Below are 21,704 nucleotides of genomic sequence, written 5' to 3'. Positions count from 1 at the left end.
CAGAAGCATTTTTCGGTAGGACAAAAAGTTTTACTTTATAACTCCGTGTTAAAGTTATTTCTAGGTAAGCTTCGATCATGAGGGCAATGACCTTTTATTGTTACTGAAGTGTTCACATATAGAGCGATTGAAATAGAGAGTGAAGAATCTGGAAAGCGGTTCGTAGTCAATGGCCAGCGGTTGAAGCCATTTTATGAGAATTTTCAAGCCCACACGGTTGAGAAAATCCATTTGGAACCACCATAGAACCAATAACGGTGTCGAGCTAACGACGTTAAACAAGCGCTTGTTGGGAGGTAAGCCAATTTTTATTATTTATTTATTTATTTTATTTTCTTTACTTTATTTATTACTTTTTTTTATTATTTATTACTTATTTGGATATTAATAAATTTTTCTTCTTTTGCTTAGATAAAACAGAGTGAAAATGCGAAGAAAACCGTTGAACAACGTTTAGAGCGCATTGTGGCCTGACTTGAAACCTTTGGCCAACAACTAACCGAGCTCATTGCCATCATATGTGATCGACAGTGACAACACGGGGAGTTTTTCTAAACTTTTCTACCTATTTATTTCTTTTCGTCCACATTTAGGACAAAGTGCTTTCAGTAGGGGGAGGTACTCTTCGTTATTACTGTAATTTTCTGCTGTGATTTTGGTTGTTGTTGCTGTTGCTGTGATTATTTTTGGCTTAAGGCTCCATTTTGCCCATACTTATTTAGAATCTCCTACCTCTTTTCATGCCCAAGATTTTTACCAAGAATTGCCTACTGTTTGACCTACAAGCATGATTCTTGTTTTCTGAGGAAATTACGGATTTTCGATAATTGATGCCATCTCCACTGTTTTATTCTTATTAGGCTAAAAATAATTGTGATTCATAGAGTTAACTTTATCTTTGTTTTCGTAAAATTGATCAAGTTTAATACAAAGTGGACACTGTTTGCATTCTAAAATATGTTCATGACTATTAAGGTAATTACTGAAACTTATTTTTGACACTTGATTGTTTTTCTCTAAAGTCATCATAAAAAAAGTTATTAATAAAATGTCACTTAATGTTTCCGTGGTTATGAGTGCAGCTTAAAAACGTGACCGACTGAGTAACCGGGATAGGGTGCTTGGGTTCTCATCCTATTTCGCGTCAAAAGGTCGTGTGATGTGTTAGGTAAAACTCCACTAACCGGAATTAATTTTTAAGAACATGTTAGGCTGAGTAATCAGGGTGAGGTGTTTGGCTGTTATCTCTTTTCACGTCAAAAGGTTCGATGTGTTCTTAAGAAAAATTATAATTAGGAGTCTATTGGGCTGAGTAACCGGGGTGGGGTGCTTGGCTGTCATCTCTCTTCTTGCCAAAAGGTTCAGTATATTCCTAAAGTATAAAAAATATAAATAATAAATAAATATAAATCAAAATAAAGAAAAAAAGAAAAAATATATAATTTGGGGACTAAAAGAGGAAACAAATAGAGCGTCTTGGTAGGTTTGGTAATTTACCTAATTTTCATTAAATAATTCAAGTCGATTCTAATTTCTGTGTGTATTAATTGGAAAACTTTTTCTATTTTACTTAAAGCAAGCATAGGGTTCTCTTTATTTTTCATATGCATTTTTGACTGATTTTTATAAAATTTTGGAGTGGTATTTCTTTTATGGCAGAATCTAACTTTCACAGTAGATAAGAACCATACTTGACGGCAAGCATGAGCTAAGTAGGGGGAATTTGATAACTCTCTAGAATAACGTATTTTTATGTTTTAATTATGTATTTATTCTGAGTATGATCCTGCTAATTTGAGCTATTTATGATATTTTATCCCAAAATCCATTTCCCACCAAAATTTTACTCTCCCATTTATTTTTTCTCAAAATTTTACTCCTAAAAACCCTCAAAACCTTTTATTTTCCCCTAAAATTTTTACTCCCTCCCACTTTTCCCCTAAAACTTTTATTCCCTTCCTATCCCACCTCCCATTTATCCCAAACCCTCCCCCCTCCAATTTTTTTTCTAATATTTTCCCTACAAAATTTTACTCCTCCTATTTACTTTCCTTCAAACTTTTATTCCCCAAAACTTTTTATTTTTCCCCTAAACTTTTACTTCTCACCCTTTACTCTCAAATAAAAAATCAAAATTATCCAAAAAAATCACTAAACATAAATAATAATTTTATTTATATTTACTATTTATATTATTAAATTAAATTTCACATTTTATATTATTTATATTATTGAATTGTTTAGTCATATTGAATATTTATATTAAAATTGAATTATTAATTATGCCATAAAATATTCGTGTTAAAATTTTATATTGGTATCAATTTCACATTTTATTTTTAAAATAACTTTTATTAAAAAATCATATTTTTACATTTAATATATTTTTTAATTTTAAAATACATAGTGATAAGAATCTGAAGATAATTGAAACAACTAAGCAAGAAAAGAAGCTAACCAATATATAAAAAATTAATAAATAAATTATGAAGTGATGAAAGTTAATAAAAAATTTGATTAAGATGGATAAATTTTATTACGATGGGTGACAATGGTTACAATGACCCAAATTATTTTTTAAAATTTAACTCGAACAAATATATTCGATTCGATTCAATTCGAATTCCATCTCACTCGACTCGATTCGAGAAAACTTCAAATAAAGTTAGGATGATAAAATGAGATTCGAAAACTCGATTAACTCGAAAATTTTTGATTCGATTCGATTCGATTTGATCGAATGCTCACTCCTACATGAGCCACTAAACCCATCTGGCCGAAAGTTATCGATATTCCCCAAAAAGGGTTCTTGATGCTTAGAGTCCGTACTTAGCCTCTTCGTCGAGTTTTCATCTTTTCTCCGCACTATGGGGCTGACGCTTTGTATGTTTTGGGAAGGTTGCACAGTCGGTTCGTTAGCTTACTGTGTCAGAGGTTGGCGAGCCTAAGAGACAAAATGGCGTGGGATTCGCCATTGAGAAGTGTTGATCTAGCATAAGACGATCCCACAGAAACGATTGTTGGCTAGAGTCAGGTTTCACTAAATTGTAAGTCTAAATCATTAGAGCTGGTAGTCGTAGGCGTCCTCTTCCACTATAACTGGCTTATTCGGTTTGGAAAGGATCATCTAAAAGCCGAGGATTGAATCCAATGCGGAACGAGACAATTGGAGACTGGAATCTCCCATAAGAATTTCCTTTCTTTCAACTCTATTTTTAATTTCTCAAATTTTCGATTCAATATTCTTAATTTTGTTTTATTTTATTTTTCGTTTCTAGATCTAAACTTTTAATTCTGTTATTTTCTTATTTTTTTTCCAGGAACGCAGGTTTTCTTGGGCAAGATTCTACCGAGATTTCACGGAACAAGATATTTTGCAAATCCAGTCCCTGAGAATTTGACCCTATTTCCCTTTTACTATTCTTTTTCATTATTTATTAGGGATATGATATTTTTAGTGCTTTCAACAACCACGTCAGTGAGATTAAATCACATGTTCAAGGTGTTGTTTTTGTTTATTTTATCGAGTTAAAGACTTTTTTTGGGATGAGTATATTGCTTTGGTGCATTTTTCTTATTATGTGAGCAACCAAGGAAAAATAGTGAACATATTGCTCAAAAAAGTTTATTTCAATTTTTGATGGATCTAAATGATTATTATAATGTTTTTCAAAGTCAAATATTGTTGATGCAACCCTTGCCATCTTTGTATTAAGCAAGAAGAATCACAGAAGCAACATTTTTCAGGTTTTATTGTTTTGTCTGAACCAACTTTTTTATATTCTTCAAGTGTGATTCAGAAGAAAAAAATTCATTGGTGTGTGCGATCATTGTAAGATCAAAGGACACAAGAGAGAAAACTATTACAGGTAGATTGGTTTCCCATCAGACTTTAAGTTTACGAAGAAGAAGTCCTCTTCCTTGGCCAATAGTGTTATAATTGTAGACACTTTTACTGATTCGAGTAATGATTTGAGTGTAGTAAATTGTTGGATCTGGTACCCTAAGTGTAGTATATTCGTTTGTAAACTTATAATTTTTTTGAACAAATTGGTTAATAAAATTATTCATGAATTGCATTAATACCCTTTGTATATTGTCCTCATGTGGTTTTTGCACGTAAACCAAAAAAGAAGCAAATATTAGTTCACTAGTTATCTAATATTTAACTAATACTAAGCGGTATTACGTGGTCGGATCGTAATACAGAAATACAACTTATATTAGTAGAGGAATCTAAACATGTCCTTAGTCTAATCGGAAAGAAGCAAACTGATTTAAAAACTAATATGCCGTCTATCAAGTCCAATTGGAGAGATGTTTTTTCTTGGGTATTGAAGCGGATGACTCCCAGAAGATAGAGACATTGTAACAACTCGTTTTTCAGTGTTATTGAAAATAGTGGTTTTGGAACCCTATTTTCAACGAGTAAGTCTGTAAATATTATTATTTAATATTTACGAGTTTAAATCAGAAATATATTGAGTTTTGGTATAGTAATTTTTGGTGAATTGTTAGTTAATTATGGTACAATGATTTTAAATAAGTGGTAAAAGTTAATTATTATAGATTTTTAATTAGTTAAAGGATCAATTGGGCAATCGAACCTAATATAATGTTGGATGGTTGATAGGGGTGTTCAAATTTCGGTTAAAACTGAATTAACTGACTAAACTGATCTAATTCGGTTAATCAGTCGGTTAACCGATCTAATTCGGTCAAAGGTTGGTTAATGATTTTTTGGAAGTTCGGTTATCGATTAATTCGATTCAAAATCGGGTAATTAACCAAATTAACCAAACTTAATAATTATCAATACAAATTATATGTAGTTTTAATTCTATTAATTCGGTCAAATGAACGTTATCAAATTTTTTTTGATATGTTTTATACTTGTTTTAACAAGAAAAAAACATATAAATTTCGGTTAAGTTAATTATTTTTGAAAAAATTTCGGTTCGATTAGCGGTTAAAGGATTAAAAAGTTTGGTTAATTCAATTAATACTAGTTTGGTTCGATTAACCATTCGGTTAACCTTTTGAACACATCTAATGGTGGATGATGATGTTATCATCCACTTATATTTGCTTAATTATGATTAGTGATAAGTTAATAAAGTTTAATCTAAATTAATTACGGTTAGTAATTATTAATCTAAGTATAAAAATAAATTAAAAGAAAAATAAAAGCTATTTCTCTTCATCCTTCTCTTCACCATCGATTCTAAGGAGAATCAAAATAGGGTTTCAACTTCCAAGCTTTGGTCCTTCAATTTTTAAGATCAGGAATTGAATCAACCGGAAGATAACTAAGGAAAATGAAAAATTACAAATTAGTCCCTGACTTCTTGTTATCGCAATTTCTGCCAGGTAAGTTCGTATGGTGTACTTATATGTAATAGAAATATAAATATATTGAATTATGAAATTGTTTGTATGTAAATGTAATTTTGAATTTGTCACGATTTGGTACAAAAAGTGAGACATGAACTAAATTATAAAGAAATGTTCTCTGATAGGATAATATGTATATGATGACCCTACAATGATTTAAATGATACAAATATAGTATGTATGCCCGCATGAACTTAGTAAATGATTAGGATATGATTAGCCTGCCAATAGGGTTAGTTGTGCGCTTGTAGGGGTTTAGCACTTCTGTGCTCTCTATTCAGTACTTCGGTACTCTCTAATCAGCACTTTTGTGCTATCTATTTAGCACTACGATGCTCTTTGGTGTGATGTAGTTACCCGTGTACCTGGGTTTATTTACTAGAATTCATTAGGCTAAATGATTAATGGAAATAGAAATGAAAATGATATATTACGAGTTTGATGCTTAAATGGTATATGATGATTCGATAATGTATATGGTATTAAATTGTGAATCACTATGTGACTCAGTTTATGATAAACTCACCTATTTGTAGTGAATGTCCTATGTCAGGTATATTAAGTCACGCTATTTAGTTTATTATGATTATTTATAAATTGAGGTAAGTTTTCATTTATTACCTATGGACTTACTAAGCATTTAAAATGCTTACCTAGTTGTTTTCTCATCTCTGTAGATTGTCAGTTTGTGAAACTCGTCAGTCGGATCAACTCGAAGATCATACTATCCCTGTATCAACTCGGTAGACTTTTACTCATTTTAAGCTCGATATTGTGGCCTGTACTTAAGGGCTTTTATATGTCATAATTTGTGAATGGTTGAAATTTTGTTTGATGTTTGAATATGGAAAAATTATGTTCATATTTGCATATATGTGTATATTGGCAATGTGATAGGCCTTATATGTGCATATTGAGATATGACAAATTTTGATCATGATAATGGTATAGTTATGTGTTGTTTTGAATGGTTGAAAACATTATAGATAAGTTGGTACTTGTGTATGCCTATTTGAAGTAATTTTCAAAAATTGTTTATTTCTTATTCTTCGACTTGGATTTGGTTTGAGTCCAAACCTTTGTTATTAAGTAATTTAGTATTTTTTTTTCTTTCAGTTATCGCTTGTTAACATCGATATCTCGCTAGCTATTAAAGGAATTTGCGGAACCGAGAACATCTAGCTTATCAAACAGATCTATTTTTTTAATTTAATTTGTGCGTTTTGCATGATTAAATTATTTCTAAGGAAAATGTCATTTAGATTTATGTGTGGCTAATTCCTTTAGGAAGATTAACGAGTGATTGTGGGAGTAATTAACGGAAAAATAAGGGTTTATCTTAGAATTAGTTGGCTTAAATTGTGCCTGCTTAAACCCTAGGATTGATGACCCTAAGAAGTAATCTAGGTAGATAGGCCGAAAGGATAAGTCTACCAAACACCTCATAATTTATCCTGATTTAAACTACGAGGTCGAAAGATAAGTGAGTTTTTATGGGTTAATTAATCAGTTAGAGGTCGAAAGGTAATAACTTGTTAGATATTAGTTAATTCACTAAAATTCGAGTTTTGCAGTTAATTACGAACATTGAAGCGAGTTAATCTTCTGTCTGTTAATTGAGATTTCATTATTTTTTAATATTTTTAGTAATTTTATTTTATTTTATCACCTTAATTTTTATTATTAATTGTAGTAATATGATTTTCAATAATTATTGTTTAGCCCTGTTATTGTAGAAGATAATTTTATATTTAATCCATTCTCCCTAGGGTACGATCTTCGGAGTATTTCCTGTACCTCGTTGTACAATACTATATTACAATTTGACCCGTATACTTGCAGAAACTGCTGCTTTATTATATATATTTTTCAGTATTTTCAGTCCAAACGTTCACACGTTTGGCGACGGTCAAGTTGTTAGCGCCGTTGTCGAGGAGGTTTCGGCATTAAATTTAATTTTATTTTCTACCATTTGTAGGATAAATAGAAAAGTTGAAAATTATAGATACGATTTTTATTTATTTTATTTTTTTTTGTTTTTAAATTTTAACTTTTATTTACTAATTTTTATTCTTTGTCTCTGATTTCAGTGTATGACCCGAAGTGGAAGCATTCCAATTAAGCCATATTCTAACTCGGAGTGATTTTTTAGACGCAACTATGAACTGATGCAAAAAGATCCATTCGTGGTAGCTGATTTACCTCGATAAAAACCATTATTTGACAATCCACCTGAACCACAAGCACAATTTGCGTAGAGCTAATGATGACTTAAAGGACGTTGCGCAAATATGCACTACCAACTCTAGATGACGTGCGCGATAGTATTGAGAGACTGATGATTAACGCCAATAATTTTGAGATCAAGACGACTACAATTCAGATAATCCAAAAGACCTTACAGTTCCGATGCAACATGATGGAACATTCCAACTAATATTTGAAGCAGTTCTTTTAACTTGCGACACATTTAAATATAATAGGGTCATCGATGATGCTATTTGTCTTCGGTTGTTCCCCTTTTCATTGTGTGATAATGCGTATGATTGGCTTAATTCGTAGGAACCAGGTTCGATCACTATATGGGATCATTTAGTTGAAAAGTTTTTATATAAGTTCTTTCTCATCAGCAGAACCATCCAGTTAAGACGCGATATTGCAAATTCAAGCATATTGAGGACAAAACTCTTTACGAGGCGTGAGAGCGATTTAAGTTACTATTGAGGAAGTGTCCTCATTACGGGATGCAAGAGTGGCTCTGAATGGAAATTTTCTACAATGGATTGGATGGTAATCTAAGATCCAGTTTGGATAATACATTCGGAGGAGACTTTATGAACCACACATACGAGCGAGCCTGTCAATTAATTGACAGCATGGCTATGAACTCATATATGTAGCCTAATGAGAGGTTCGCCTGCAATCCAAAATCAATAACAGTGAAAGCTATCCATAAGGAGGATAAGTATCAGCAAATTCTGGAAAAGATGAACCACTTGGAAACCATCATTAAACCATCCATGACGGGCCAGATCGAGGCTATGGGTTACATTCTGAAAGCCAGCCCGATGAGGTAAAATATTTGAATAATAAGGGTGGAAACCCTTATTCAAACACATATAACCATGGTTGCAAAGATCATTTGAATTTGAAGTGGTGAGGTAATCAAAGAGGTGGAAACCCAATGCAAAATCGACCGAATCCTTCTTACCAACCTCCATATGTGTAGAGCTCTCAGGACAGACCCATTGGGAATGACCCACTGTATGTGGTCAAAGGCTAGAAAAAATAGAAGGGGAGATGCAAACAATGAAAGTAGAGCTTCAACAAGTCCATGTCAAGTGTGACCAACTTGAGTCCCGAATAGATAGCCTCAATGACCAAATGAGTCAAATGATGAGTTTGCTACAAAAGCAAATTAGCCAAGACATCCCTAGTGACATGAAGAATAATCCTCAAAAAGATGGGAAAGAAAAGGTAAATGATATTGCCCTACGATAAGGTAAAACGTTTGACAATTCGAGTGCAACCATCTCAGTGTTGGAAAAAATCCGGTTTCAAAATGATTTTCTTGCATAGTGGAAAATTAAAATTTTGAAAATCGACTCGATTTGTGATATTTATAGCAATAAACTTGAACTGAATTCGTACTTGTGTTTTTGGATAAGTGGATCCTTAATGTTTTTCGGCTTTCAACCAAATGATCTTCTTTGCTATTTTAGTACCATAAACTCCTTCGAGGGTGGACTTGAACCAATTGAGTCAAAACATAGAACTAGAAAAAAGTTTCTTTTTGGGGTGAAAACAGAAATTCTCTCTTCTTTAATAAAAACCGATAAAATTGTTATTCTGGAAAATATGTTTATAAGTTGATAATAACTGAAAATCCATAATTCACAATTCAATAAAATATTAAAAATTACACTAAATTAAACCGTATGAACTTACTAGGGCTAAACATCAAAGTTTGAAATGTCAAGGACTAATAAATGGTTTTCTCTTTTCTACGATTATCTACCGGCTCTTGATCTAAATAATAATTTATTTCAATTATCAGCCCAAACATTTTATAATAATCCATTTTAATGCATATGAATTCTTTATTGATATTTTTCACAATTGCCTTAAACTTTTTCATTTTATTCAATTTAGTCCCTAAAATTTAAACAAGCTTATTTTCACAATTAATCCTTAAACTCATTGTGCCGAATTCTTATCCATCCCTATACAGTCCTTTAATATTGAAAATTTTTAAGAAAATCTTACCAAATTTTATATACTTTCAATTTAGTCCTTAAACTTAAAAACTATACAAAATCTATTTACAAAAAAGTCCTAATTCAACATTAAACTTCAAACTAAACCATTATCAATTAAAAAGCTTGAATAACATCAATGAAAACGTTTAAAAACTTTTAAAGTATTTCAAAATAGTCTCTGGGCTAAATAGTTTAAGCTGCAACAGTTTCAAAAACATAAAATTTATGAAAAATCGACAAAGATAACACTTACATGCAACTTGGAAAAGCTTGACCAATCTCTCAACCTTTCAAAAATGGTGCTTTCAGTGGTAAAAACCAAATGAAAAAGATGATGTTTATTTTTTTAAAAGTTTTAAGTTTTATTTAAGTTATTTTTAACTTTTAAATTAACTAAAATTCATTATAAACTAACTACAAACCGTCCACTAACACATCTATGGATAAATTTCCATATAAAACCATTAAATTTCACTTTTTCACTCAATTAGCGTTTTTAAACTAATAGTGATTCACTTTTGTAGTTTTTACAATTTAGTTCTTTTTCTTTAATTAACTAAACAAACGTCAAAATTTCTGAACCAAATTTAAATATGACACTAATGACCTCATAAGTATTCAATAATTAATATTTATATATTCACACGTCGAAATTGTGGTACCGAAATCACTGTTTCTAACACAACTAGAAAACGGGTTGTTACACAATGATAAAGGTATACATGAGTAGACATAGATGTTTGTTTGAACTATAGGTTGCTTGGATTTTATAACTCAGTTAATGGAATTCATGGTTATTGAAACAATATAGTATAATAAGTATAAAAACCTTACAACTATGTGCTTAGAAATGAAATTTAATGAGCGAACAAAAGCATTGTGAGGGTTAAAAGCAAAAAAATTGTGAGAAAAGCATAGAGCGATTCAAAGTCAAGGGAGTGAAGAGTGAATAAAGTGAAAAAAATAAAAAAAAATATGAGAATTTGAGAAAATCTCACTCATATTGGCACAAATACTCGTGAATTGCTTATACTTGTAAATATTATATTAGAGTTCAAAATATGGATAAAAGAAACTGAGTAAGTAGAATACGAACCACCTGTGTTCTTCAACCATAGATGTTATGCTCGTGTATTGATGGAATTATGTGTTTAGCTTTCTTTAACCAGTTTAGCTTGTAACTTATTGAACTAGCATGTTTGAAGTGAAAATCATGCATCGTTTAGACATCTAGCTAGAATTACTTGTTTAGCAAATTTCCCTATCTAAGATGTTTCGAAACCAATCTTGAGTGCAACGCGTGCTGAAGTACATTGTTGTTTTATGTGTTTTCTTTTCTTTGTCTTTTACTTTTATCTTGTTTGCTTGAGGACAAGCAAAGAGTTAAGTGTGAGGGTATTTGATCTGTAAATTAAGTACTTTTCGGCATTTAACGAGATTGCTTTTAAGTTATTTTATGTTATCTTATTGCATTTTTAGTTTTAGTAGCTTAGATTTAATTTTTTGTAAAATAAGCATTTTTACTCAATAAATTTGAGTTAGTTGACTTATTGGACTAATACTGTAATGACCCAAAATTCACAAGCATCAGAAAACTACATTATCGGGCCTCCGTCTTAGTAAATTGAGTTCAAAAATAATTATTAGAAATACTTACGAGACTAGTTGTGTGATTAATTAGGTTTTAGATAGGTGAATTTAGCTTAATTAAGAGAAATTAGGAAAAAATTTAAATTGAATAAAGGGTAAAAGTCTAATTATAGATCAAAAGAAAATAAGAGGGACTAGATAGGTAATAAATAAGCCAATGGCTTAAGAATAGGCGGCAATACATGAAAAAATCTTAGATTTTCTTTCTTGATTAATATTATAAAAATATTATTTAATTAAAAGCATTATAAATTATATTAATTAAAGTTAAGATATTATATTAAGAAATAAATTAAATAAAGACAAATGTATGGTGATGATTTAATACAAGTGTATTAATAAAATACATACATTTGTAATACTTATAATTAATTATTAAATAGATATTTTATTAAATTATTATTTTAATTATTTTAATTATTATCTTATTATGTAATAAATTAAGAAAAGATAAATGTAGGGTGTAAAAATTATACATGTGACATGCATATATTTTTACACTTGTAAAATAAATGTATGATTACTTATAAATATTTAAGTATAAAGATATTTATAAATATTAATTAATTAATTATAAAATAAATAAATTAAATGGTGCCAAATGTAGGGTGATAAAGTTGTACAAATGTAGTAAAAGTATGTATATACACTTATGTTATAATTAAAAGATATTTATTAATTAAATGATTATTAATAAATTATATTATTATAATATAAAGTAAAGAAATAAAAATAAAACAAAAGAAAAGAAAAGAAACAGAGAGCAATTCGAAACAGGGGAAATGAAAGAAGAAAAGAAAAAGAAAAGGGAAAATTGGGGTTTTGAAGCTTAAAGCTTTGATTGGTAAGTCAATTAAGCCCTTTTTACTTAATTTTGATATTTTAGAAGTTTTAAAACAAAGTTTTGTTGAAAATAAGTTGAGGTTTTGGAAGTTTATAGGTTTTTAAGCATGGTTCATGTTGGACAAATTGTTAAATTAGGGATTTAATTGAATGAATTTTAAGTTAGAATTGATAAAAGGATTAAATTGTGAAGTAAGTTATAAGTTTTATGTTTTAGGGACTAAATTGAGGGAAATTCAAAATTAGGAAAATATGCTGAAATTTTAATAGTTAAATTTGAGTTTGGATGAAATTTGAATAGAAATAGAGTGTGAATTGAATTAGGAAAGTAAGTAAACTTAGTTAAGATTAAATTGAGAATAAGGTAAGAATTGATTAGAAATTCAATTATTTATTTTAATTTAATGCTGTAATTAATAGCGAAAATTATTATTATTTTCGTAGCTAACAAAGAACATGAGGCATCGGCATCAAAAGGAAAGGAGAAAGCTATCGAGGACTAAAACAGGAGATTTACGGTTTGTATTACTATAATTTGAATTTATTTATTTTCAATTGTTAAATTTCAATTAAAGTACTTGGTAAGTGAAATTGAGGTGAGTATTAAAATATTGCATTGAATAAAAGTGAATGAAATAAATTGAATCGAAGTGAAATTATCTGAACTGTGTATTGATTAAAAGTGGAAAGTGAAATTGAATTGAATTGTGATTGAATCGAAAGTGAATTTGAAATAGAAGAATGATTTGAATACCCTATTAACTAGTCGGACTAAGTCGGATATAGTTGGCATGCTATAGGATTGGAAGAGTTCAGGGATACTTTGACCTCGAGTCGATGAGACACTGGGTGTCACTATATTTCTTCGGATAGATTCGATGAGGTACTGGGTACCAACTTACTTCGGCTTGGTCGATGGGACACTGGGGGTCAACTTTGCTTCGAACTATCCGATGAGGCACTGGGTGCCATTCTAGTGTGTTTGGTTGAATCCGTGTATCCGCCAAAGTCCAAGTCTTGTTAATAGGGGCAAATAAATGGAATAGCAAAAAAATCAAATGAAAATGATCGACTTTATTCATGAAATGAAAAGTGAATTGAAATTGAGAAATGAGAATGAAAAGAATGAATCAAAGATTCATGAAGAGATTTATGTTCAAATGAAATGTTATATGATATTAAATTGATGAATAGCCAAATTGAGTTGTTATTGTTTAGAAATGAAAGTTAAGAATAAATTAGTTTATTTATGAATTAATTGTTATATAATTTGACATGTTTATTTGTTATTTTACTTAAATAATTTAAATTATAGTAATACCACTGAGTATGAAATACCTAGCGTACGGTTGTTTCCGTGCGCAGGTCATTAGGGTTCAAGGTCCAGTTCAGCATCCAGAAAGATCCCAACTCCATCAAGAAAATTTTGGTGATGTATTTCTTCCTTTTGTTTAAGTGGCATGTACTAGGTGATTGAACACGAGTTGTATATATATAAATATATATATGCTAAATGATCTTGGTTGTGAGTAAATGGTTATAATCTTTTGAATGATAAATAAAATAGTGAATCAATTTATTAAGTATGATTAGTAGCATTTTAAAGTATAAAATTATTGATTGAAATATTGGTATTGGGTTGTTTTTGGTTTTAAGTTTGTAGGGGGTTTTAAGTAAAAATAAGCAAAAATACTGTCAAAATTTTTAAAATAATAAAAAAGAAGCCAATTAGCATAAATTTATATGAATTTATGATTCTTTTATATATGTTCATTATTTATTTAAGAATTATTTGTAAATTGTTTGATATGTCCGGTAATGCCTCGTAACCCTGTTCTGGCGACGGTTTGGGGTTAGGGGGTGTTACAAATACGAACCCTTAAGGTAGTTTTAACGAGTTAATTGAGTGTGCAAGACACCTATTTTGAGGCCCAAAAGTGTCAAGAATGACAACCGGGTCGCAACACAGTGGAACAAACTCCAGATGTGAGATCCAAAGTTGTATGTCGCGACACAATGTAACAACCCGTTTTTCAGTGGTGTCAAAAACAGTGATTTCAGGACAACAATTTTGATGTGTCGATTTGTAAATATTAATTATTTAATATTTACGAGGTTATTAGTATTGTATTAAAATTTGGTTTAGAAAATTTTAACGGTTAGATATTTAATTAAGTAAAAAGGACTAAATTGTTAAAGTTGTAAAAGTTGGTTTTTATTAATTAGATGTGTCAAATGTTAGAATGAGGATTGAATAAAGATTTTAAATGGTGATTAGACCATTTTTATTTATGTTAGACAGTTAGTGGGATTCTTTAGTTAAAAAGAAGAAGAAGAAAATGTGATATTTTATAAGTGATAATATTATTATAATGTTTAATAGATAAAATAAAGAAACAAAAGCTAAAACCATTTTCATTTTAGCTTGCTTCATCTTATTCTTCTCACGAAAAGAAAAGGGGAGCTAGGGTTTAGTTTCAAAACTTTCGGTCCTTGAATGGTAAACTTAATTTAGTCATTTTCTTGTAATTTTTATGTTTTTGAGCTCGTATTAGCTTGATTTAGCTAACTCGATGTCTAATTTGTAAAACTTTCAAACGTTTTAGATTATACCATTGGTGAGTTTGAGTTATTCTTGAAGTTTTGTGAAAGATTATTGAGTTGGCTGCTAGATAGGATTATTTTGTAAAGCAATTTTTGATGATTTTTACGTTTGAGGACTAAATTGATTAAGTGATAAATCACAAGGGTTTGGTATGAAATAATTGAAAAAATGTTTGGATGAGGAATCTTTGAAGATTCGACAAGCTTGGGTTTTAAAAGAAAAATGGATAAATTACATGTTTAGGGCTTAAAGACTAAATTGAACAAAAGTGAAAAGTTGAGGGCAATTTTGTAAAATGTAAAAAAAGGCTTAATTGCATAATGAAATAATTTCGCTGTTGATTGGATTAATTGAGTGAAATCATTATTTTAGATCAAGAATGTGCTGACGATCGTGGAAAAGAACAGGTTGCGGAGTAGTCCCTGTATTTGAACCATTACTGCAAATCAGTCCTATAAGTTAGTTTATATAAGTATGTTATAGATAATTTCTTTATTACTTGATTTTACTTTAGTAATTGTAGTGTTTCGTAATTATTGAGATTTTGATTTAACGAAGGTCAATAGTGAAATTGAAATGTATTGAGTGTATTGAAGTCGGTCCTTGAGCCTAGCAGGCTTCGTGCCTGTGTATCTATTGAGCTAAATGCCTAGCAGGCTTCATGCAGTGTACTTATCGGGCTTAGTGTTTAGCAGGCTTCGGGTTGGTGTAATAATTCGTATCGGGTATTGGTAATTGGAGAATTTATTAAATGATGGCTTGGAATATGGATTGAAACTAATGTACTATTCAATATCCACTTGCTGTGAGCTGTGACTGACAGGAACTTGGATATTTTAATCGTGAAATTTGCTATTGTATGCTTTAATTTGGTAAGGTTATCGTTTGGTTTAATGAACTTACTAAGCTTCAAGTAGGCTTACTCGTGCTTTGTCCTCTGTTTTGTAGATTACATTTTGTGGTCGGGAGATCGGATCAAACTCGAAGAATCACACTATTTGGTAGATTTTGTAAACATTGTGACTTATATGGCATGTAATAGGGAAATGGTTATTATGTTATATCTCATAGATATGTAAGTTTGTTAGGTACTTGGAGATTGAATTGTAGTCCTTGAGTTATAGTATTTGGTGCTTGATGTTTTGAATGTGAAATTTAGTGAGTATGTTTGTTGTAAATTAAGCTAAACTTGTATGAATGATCATGGAATGGTATGTGTCATTCTAACTTGGTATAAAATGGTTGGAGTGGCTTGTTGTGTTCATGTTGAGACTTGTAAATGATAGTTAGGATCAGTTTTGGTATGAGCATTATAATGTGATCTTAAGTAGTTGAATGTGGCATGTTTTGGATGCTTTGAGGTGTATTTAGCTATTGTAAAGTTGTGGTATATGATGCTTGGTATGGTTTTAGGTGATTGAAAATGGCATGTTTTGGTTGTTTAAAGGTGTGTTTATAGACTTGTGAACATGTATTATGAATTGGTTTAGGTACCTATACAATTTGGTGAGGAAATAACATGATTTTGGTTATTTTTGGGCACACACGGCCTGAGGCATAGGTTGTCACACGGCCGTGTGTCACACACGGGCAGCCCAAATGGTCGTGTGCCCTGAGCGTGTTAGGTGCATGATTCACACGGGCGTGTGAGCCAAGTCAGTGAGTTACATGGGTGAGCATATGGTTGGACATATAGGCGTGTGGGGTATAAAATGTTCCGTTATGTATGGTAATACTCCGTAACCCTATACTGGTGACGGAAACGGGTTATGGGTATTACACTTAGACTAAACTATTGGAGGCTTATTGGAAAGCAGTTTTTAGGTTTTAGCTAGTAAATTTAATTATAGTTAAGATTTTAATTAGGTTTTTATTTTATTTTCAAAAATTGTTAATTTATTGTTCTTCGACTTGGATTCAATTTGAGTCCAAACCTTTGCTATTAAGTATTTTAGTATTTTTCTTTCAGTTTTCACTTGTTAACATCGATATCTTGCCAGCTGTTAAAGCACATCCAACTTATCAAATGGATCAATTTTTATCTTCCTCTCGTTTTAATTTAATTTGTATGTTTTGCATGATTAAATTATTTCTAAGGAAAATGACATTTAGATTTATGCGTGGCTAATTCCTTTAGGAAGATTAACAAGCGAATGTAAGAATAATTAACAGAAAATTGAGGGTTTGTCTTAGAATTAGTTGGCTTAAATTATGTATGCTTAAGCCCTAGGATTGGCGACCCTAGGAAGTAATCTAGGTAGATTGTCCGAAAGGATAAGTCTACCGAGCACCTCATAATTTATCCCAGTTTAAACTATGAGACCGAAAGATAAGTGAGTTTTTACTGATTAATGAATCAGTTAGAGGTCGAAAGGTAATAATGAGTTAATTATTGGCTAATTCACTAAAACTCGAGTTTTGTAGTTAATTACGAATATTGAAGCGAATTAATCTTCTATCTATTAATTGAGATTTCGTTGTTTGTCAATTCCTTTTTAGTAATTTTATTTTATTTTATCACCTTAATTTTCAAGAAAAAGACTCATCAACAGAAGCAAAATATAAGAGCATGACATCCACAGTTGTTAAGATAGTCTGGTTGTTAGGATTAATGAAAGAAATTTGTGTTAGTAGTATCAAACCAACAATGTTATTTTGTGACAGTCAAGCTGTGTTACAAATTACTCCTAATTCGGTTTAAAACATAGAGAAATTGATTGTGATTTGATGATAGAAAAAATATACAAAAAGATTTGATTCAAAGAAGGCATGTCTCTACTAAAGAACAACTTGCAGATGTTATGACAAAAGCACTAGGGATACAACGACATGAATATCTTATTTCTTAGTTGGGGGGTGAAAAATATTTACCACACCCTCCAACTTGTGAAGGATGTTAGTTAATTGTTATTATAAATAGCTTCAAGTTGTAACTTGATGGAGTATGATTTTTAAAAATAAAAATCAATAAAATCTCTTCAATTCTTTCTTATTTCTCTCTTCTCAAATCACTATTTTAGGTTATTACCAATATTTATTTAAGATAATTATGAAAATATAAATGGTTGATCCATAAAATACTGAAGGTGGAACCTTCAAAGTTTGTAAGATCAATACAATAACAATGAAACGTTATCATTCCTTCACACATCTGTTGCATTTGCATTAGTTGTAGCAATTACGATATATTTGCTTTTTCGAACACGTCGAGATTTGGGTGTTGGATTCACGGACCTTTGTCTGTTAAATCTTGCACTGCTTCTGTTTGCAAGAAAATGTTGAAACCATTTAGCAGAAAGCTTGGGAGTTCGGTTCATAGTTAGACGATCAACGTAGTAAAGTCCGAATGTTGAACTGTAACCTCCTGCCCATTCAAAGTTATCCATCAAGCTCCATGCAAAGTATCCTCGTACGTCAGCACCCTTCCTGTTTCAAATCAGCAGTCCATCCTATGTTAATAAAGATGTTACTCTTAACGGGTTTCGGCGTGAGCGTTGTATGTTGAATATGAATTTAGACAAAAACATTAAACCCATTTAAAAGATGACCTGAGCTTAAACTTTAATATTCAAAACTTCAACCTATTTTGATCCATTTTTAAATTTATAAATATTTAAAAATTACATTAAATTGTTTAAGCTTAAGAGCTTGTTTGGTTTGGTGTATTGGCTAAGCCAATACACCCCTAATCGATGGGGCCCACCTAATACCAATCTAAGACGCCGTTTGGTTGAGCGTATTGCTAATACGCGTCTATCCCCTTACTTCCCTAATCGGTGAAAAACACCGATTTCTACTCCCCCCCTTATTCTCAGATTAGATGACCCTTCCCTAAACCTTCCCTCTTTTACCCCTAATCGATCCCCTCTGTTTCTCTTCCGTTTCCCACCTTCATCCGAATTGCTTCCTTGTTTCATTGCTTTTTCCCAGTTATTTTCTTCCCTTTTCTGCCGATTTGCTCCCCCGATTATTTTCTTTTCTATTTCGGCCGATTTGCTCACAGTTTCTGCCGATTTGCGTCATCGGTTAGTCTATGTTTCCCGATAGATTAATATCCTTTGCTATTGTAGATGAAAACCAATACTTTCGAGGTAAATATGATCTATTGTTTTTCACTAATCGGTTTCCCCTTTTGCTTTTTTCAGGTTCTTCATTGTGCCCCGATTTGCTAATAGGTTAGTTTTAGCCAATTTTATTCTGTTTGTATTGCATGTTGAATTGAAATGTGTTTTCTGTTGTTGGTTAGGCTTAAGAAATGCATGCCGTTCGAAGTTGTTCTCTCTTCTCTGCTAATCTTCGATTTCTGTTTGTTCTGTTGTAATTTTCGAGTCCTTTTCTGATCTTCAAAACCGCGAATGAGATTTCTTCCAATGTTTGTTTGTTTAAGTGCCTGAACTGAGTAGCAAAAATAGGTAAGATCATTGAGTTCTTTTGGTCCTCTGAAAGTAGCAAAAATAGGTAAGAATGCTGCTAAAGAATGCTGTTAAATTGCATATACCCCTCCTTCCTTGAGTCAAAATAGATGACCTTCCCAATGAACAGAGATTATGTCATTGATCTAGAATTAAAAAGCTCATCACCAAGTTATTTCAATCCATCAACTTATTGCAATCACTAAAACACTTGTAAGGTGTGTAATGGAAAAAACATAAGGCTCAAAGATGTCCGATGAAATAATTTAGTGTTAGAATTTGCAATTTGTGTATCCAAGGCTTGTTCATTTGTTTTCTGTGTCATAATCATGTTTAAGGTGTCATGTATTTATTATAAGTTTTGACATTTTAAAAATAAGTGGTGTTATATTGATTTTGATATGCTTTTGTGCTTGTGTAATATTGTATTTTAGCTATTTTTCTTGTGTCTGTTTAGTAACAATATTATCTCTACTTTTGCCCATAAATTTTGTCGTAGTCTGGTTTTATTTTGTGAAACTTTTTGATGTTGAACAAAAGTTTCCAAATCTTTATTGAATTAAATTAAATTATCATTCATCTAACTAAATTACTCCCGACTCATTCAGACAATAATAGTGCCTCAAATCCTCTTTTGTTTGTTTGTTCTGTTGTAATTTGGTCATCTGAAAGTAGCAAAAATAGGTAAGATGAAAATGTTAGATGATAACGAATGTTCAAAACAATTTATAATGTTAAGAATATTGAATTTCATGCTGAGTGCAGATCAGTGAAACTAGAAGCTGTTAGATATCGAACTGTGTAGTCTGGCTTTGGGGTTTAGGGGTGAAGATACTGATACTGGTACTTAGAGGTCTTTCATGTATTCCATTTTTTCTAAATAGTTAATTAGGATGAACAGAAATATGATTTTTTTAAGATATTAAACATTTTGGAATTTGACAGCTTGTTATTGATTGAATAGGATGTTTGATATGAGTAAGAATTTCTATTTTCTTTTTGTGTTTTAATCTATGAATTTGGGCAAAATATGAATTTGAGTCATATGTATATAACTACTTTGTTGTAAATTACGAATAAAATTTGATATTTCAGCCTTTGATAAACAGAAAAGCTAGTAATATCACAAGATTTTGTTGGTTTGTTCTGGACATTGTTTTGATAGTCTGCTGGAAAATGTTATTTTAGTTTGTTAGTGAGTATAAGATGAAACTGTTGTGGAAGATGAAATGTTATTTTAGTCTGCTGGACCTTGTTCTTGATTTGTTAGTCAATAGAATTTGTTATTTTAGTTCTTTTGGACCTTGTCTGCTGGAAAATTTTGAGTGGTAATACTCTAATGTTTGGTTGTCTACTATGTTACTCGGACTTCGGTGTGAGTGGCAGATTTGTGTATGTATCTAACACAGATATGTTCAATTCTTTCTTAGTTTTTCCATATATTTGGAGGGTCCTTGGAGGGGGGTATATCCTTGTACCCTTGTCCAAAAATGTGCTGGACACGGGTGGTTCAAGAAAAACGAAAAGTCAGAACAACATAGGTTGTCTGTACCATACTGTCTTATGCCGAAAATATTCTGTTTATGGAACCCACCTTTGGTTCATTAGTCCAATAAATTTAGTATTGCTCAATGCCTGCGAAATGATTATCTAGTTGTATTTACTTATTTATCTTGGTTGACTTGAGCATAGCCATGTTTGTTAGCTTTATGCATTGAAGCAAACACTTGCCCTTTCTCTTTTTGCATTCGAAATTTTTACCTAAGATAATTGTTGCCTTACGGACATAGGCCATGGCCCCCAACTAAACAAGTAAACCCATTGCAAAGCCTAAATTGTTCTGTCAAGTTGGAACCGAGGTTTCCAAGATTTATCAAGTGTAATTGGTGACTGATTTTTCCAAAGTGGGAATCTAGCATTGAACTTTTATTTATTTCAGTCAAGTAATTGGGTGGATTTACCATTAAAGGGACAGCTAGAATAAATTGAACTAGGTATAAGCATGTTGAAGTTCGGTGTTAAACATTTTATTTGCTGATTTTTGGAACTTGGCTTGTTCTCTGTTTTAGCTAATGGGATTCTTGCTGCTTGCATAAATTGTTATTTGCTATTTCTGAATTAGGGGATGTTGAGTCAGTTTTAAAATTACACTATTTGATCTGCACTAACTCCTAAGTGATAAAGGAAGTTGAAATTTAAGCTTATGCTTTGTGCCTCTATGCACTTATTCTGTGGTGGTTATATAGACTTCTTAACAAATAGGCAATTATTGTGGTGTTTTTAAAGTCCCAAAATGGCAATTAGCCTAATTGCAATTATACTATGTAAACCTAGAATCTAATTTTAAAAAATAAAAATAAACATGCAAGTTTCTTAACAAAAATATGATAAGCCGACAATTGTAGAAACCCCTTATATCATACGCTTAGTATGATTTGATTTTCCTAAAAGAATTAATAATTCCTCGTTGCAACTACTTAAATCATTATATCATATAGATTGGGATAAGAGTATGATTTCAAGAGCATGTGTTTTGAACAA

At 31.1% G+C, this 21,704-nt stretch overlaps 1 protein-coding gene across 4 annotated transcripts in view; it reads right to left on the bottom strand.

The window, feature by feature from the left end:
• LOC107920189 (beta-glucosidase 18) overlaps positions 1-21,704 on the bottom strand; it is a 39,354-nt gene that overhangs the window by 5,285 nt on the left and 12,365 nt on the right. The window contains exon 12 of one of the 4 annotated variants that reach the window (XM_016849750.2): positions 17,804-18,177. The exons of 1 other annotated variant lie outside the window; for it this stretch is intronic. In XM_016849750.2, coding sequence (XP_016705239.1) covers positions 17,895-18,177 — 283 coding nt within the window. In that variant the 3' untranslated portion in view covers positions 17,804-17,894. Of the gene's footprint in view, positions 1-17,803; positions 18,178-18,233; positions 19,147-21,704 lie in introns of those variants that run through there. 2 more of the 4 variants (XM_016849752.2, XM_016849751.2) reach the window with 2 other exon arrangements.

The sequence above is a fragment of the Gossypium hirsutum genome, chromosome D13, assembly GCF_007990345.1.
Source record: "Gossypium hirsutum isolate 1008001.06 chromosome D13, Gossypium_hirsutum_v2.1, whole genome shotgun sequence".
Classification (NCBI taxonomy): Eukaryota; Viridiplantae; Streptophyta; class Magnoliopsida; order Malvales; family Malvaceae; genus Gossypium; species Gossypium hirsutum.
Note: the sequence above shows the minus strand (reverse complement) of the source record. Positions and strands in the feature narration are given on the sequence as shown.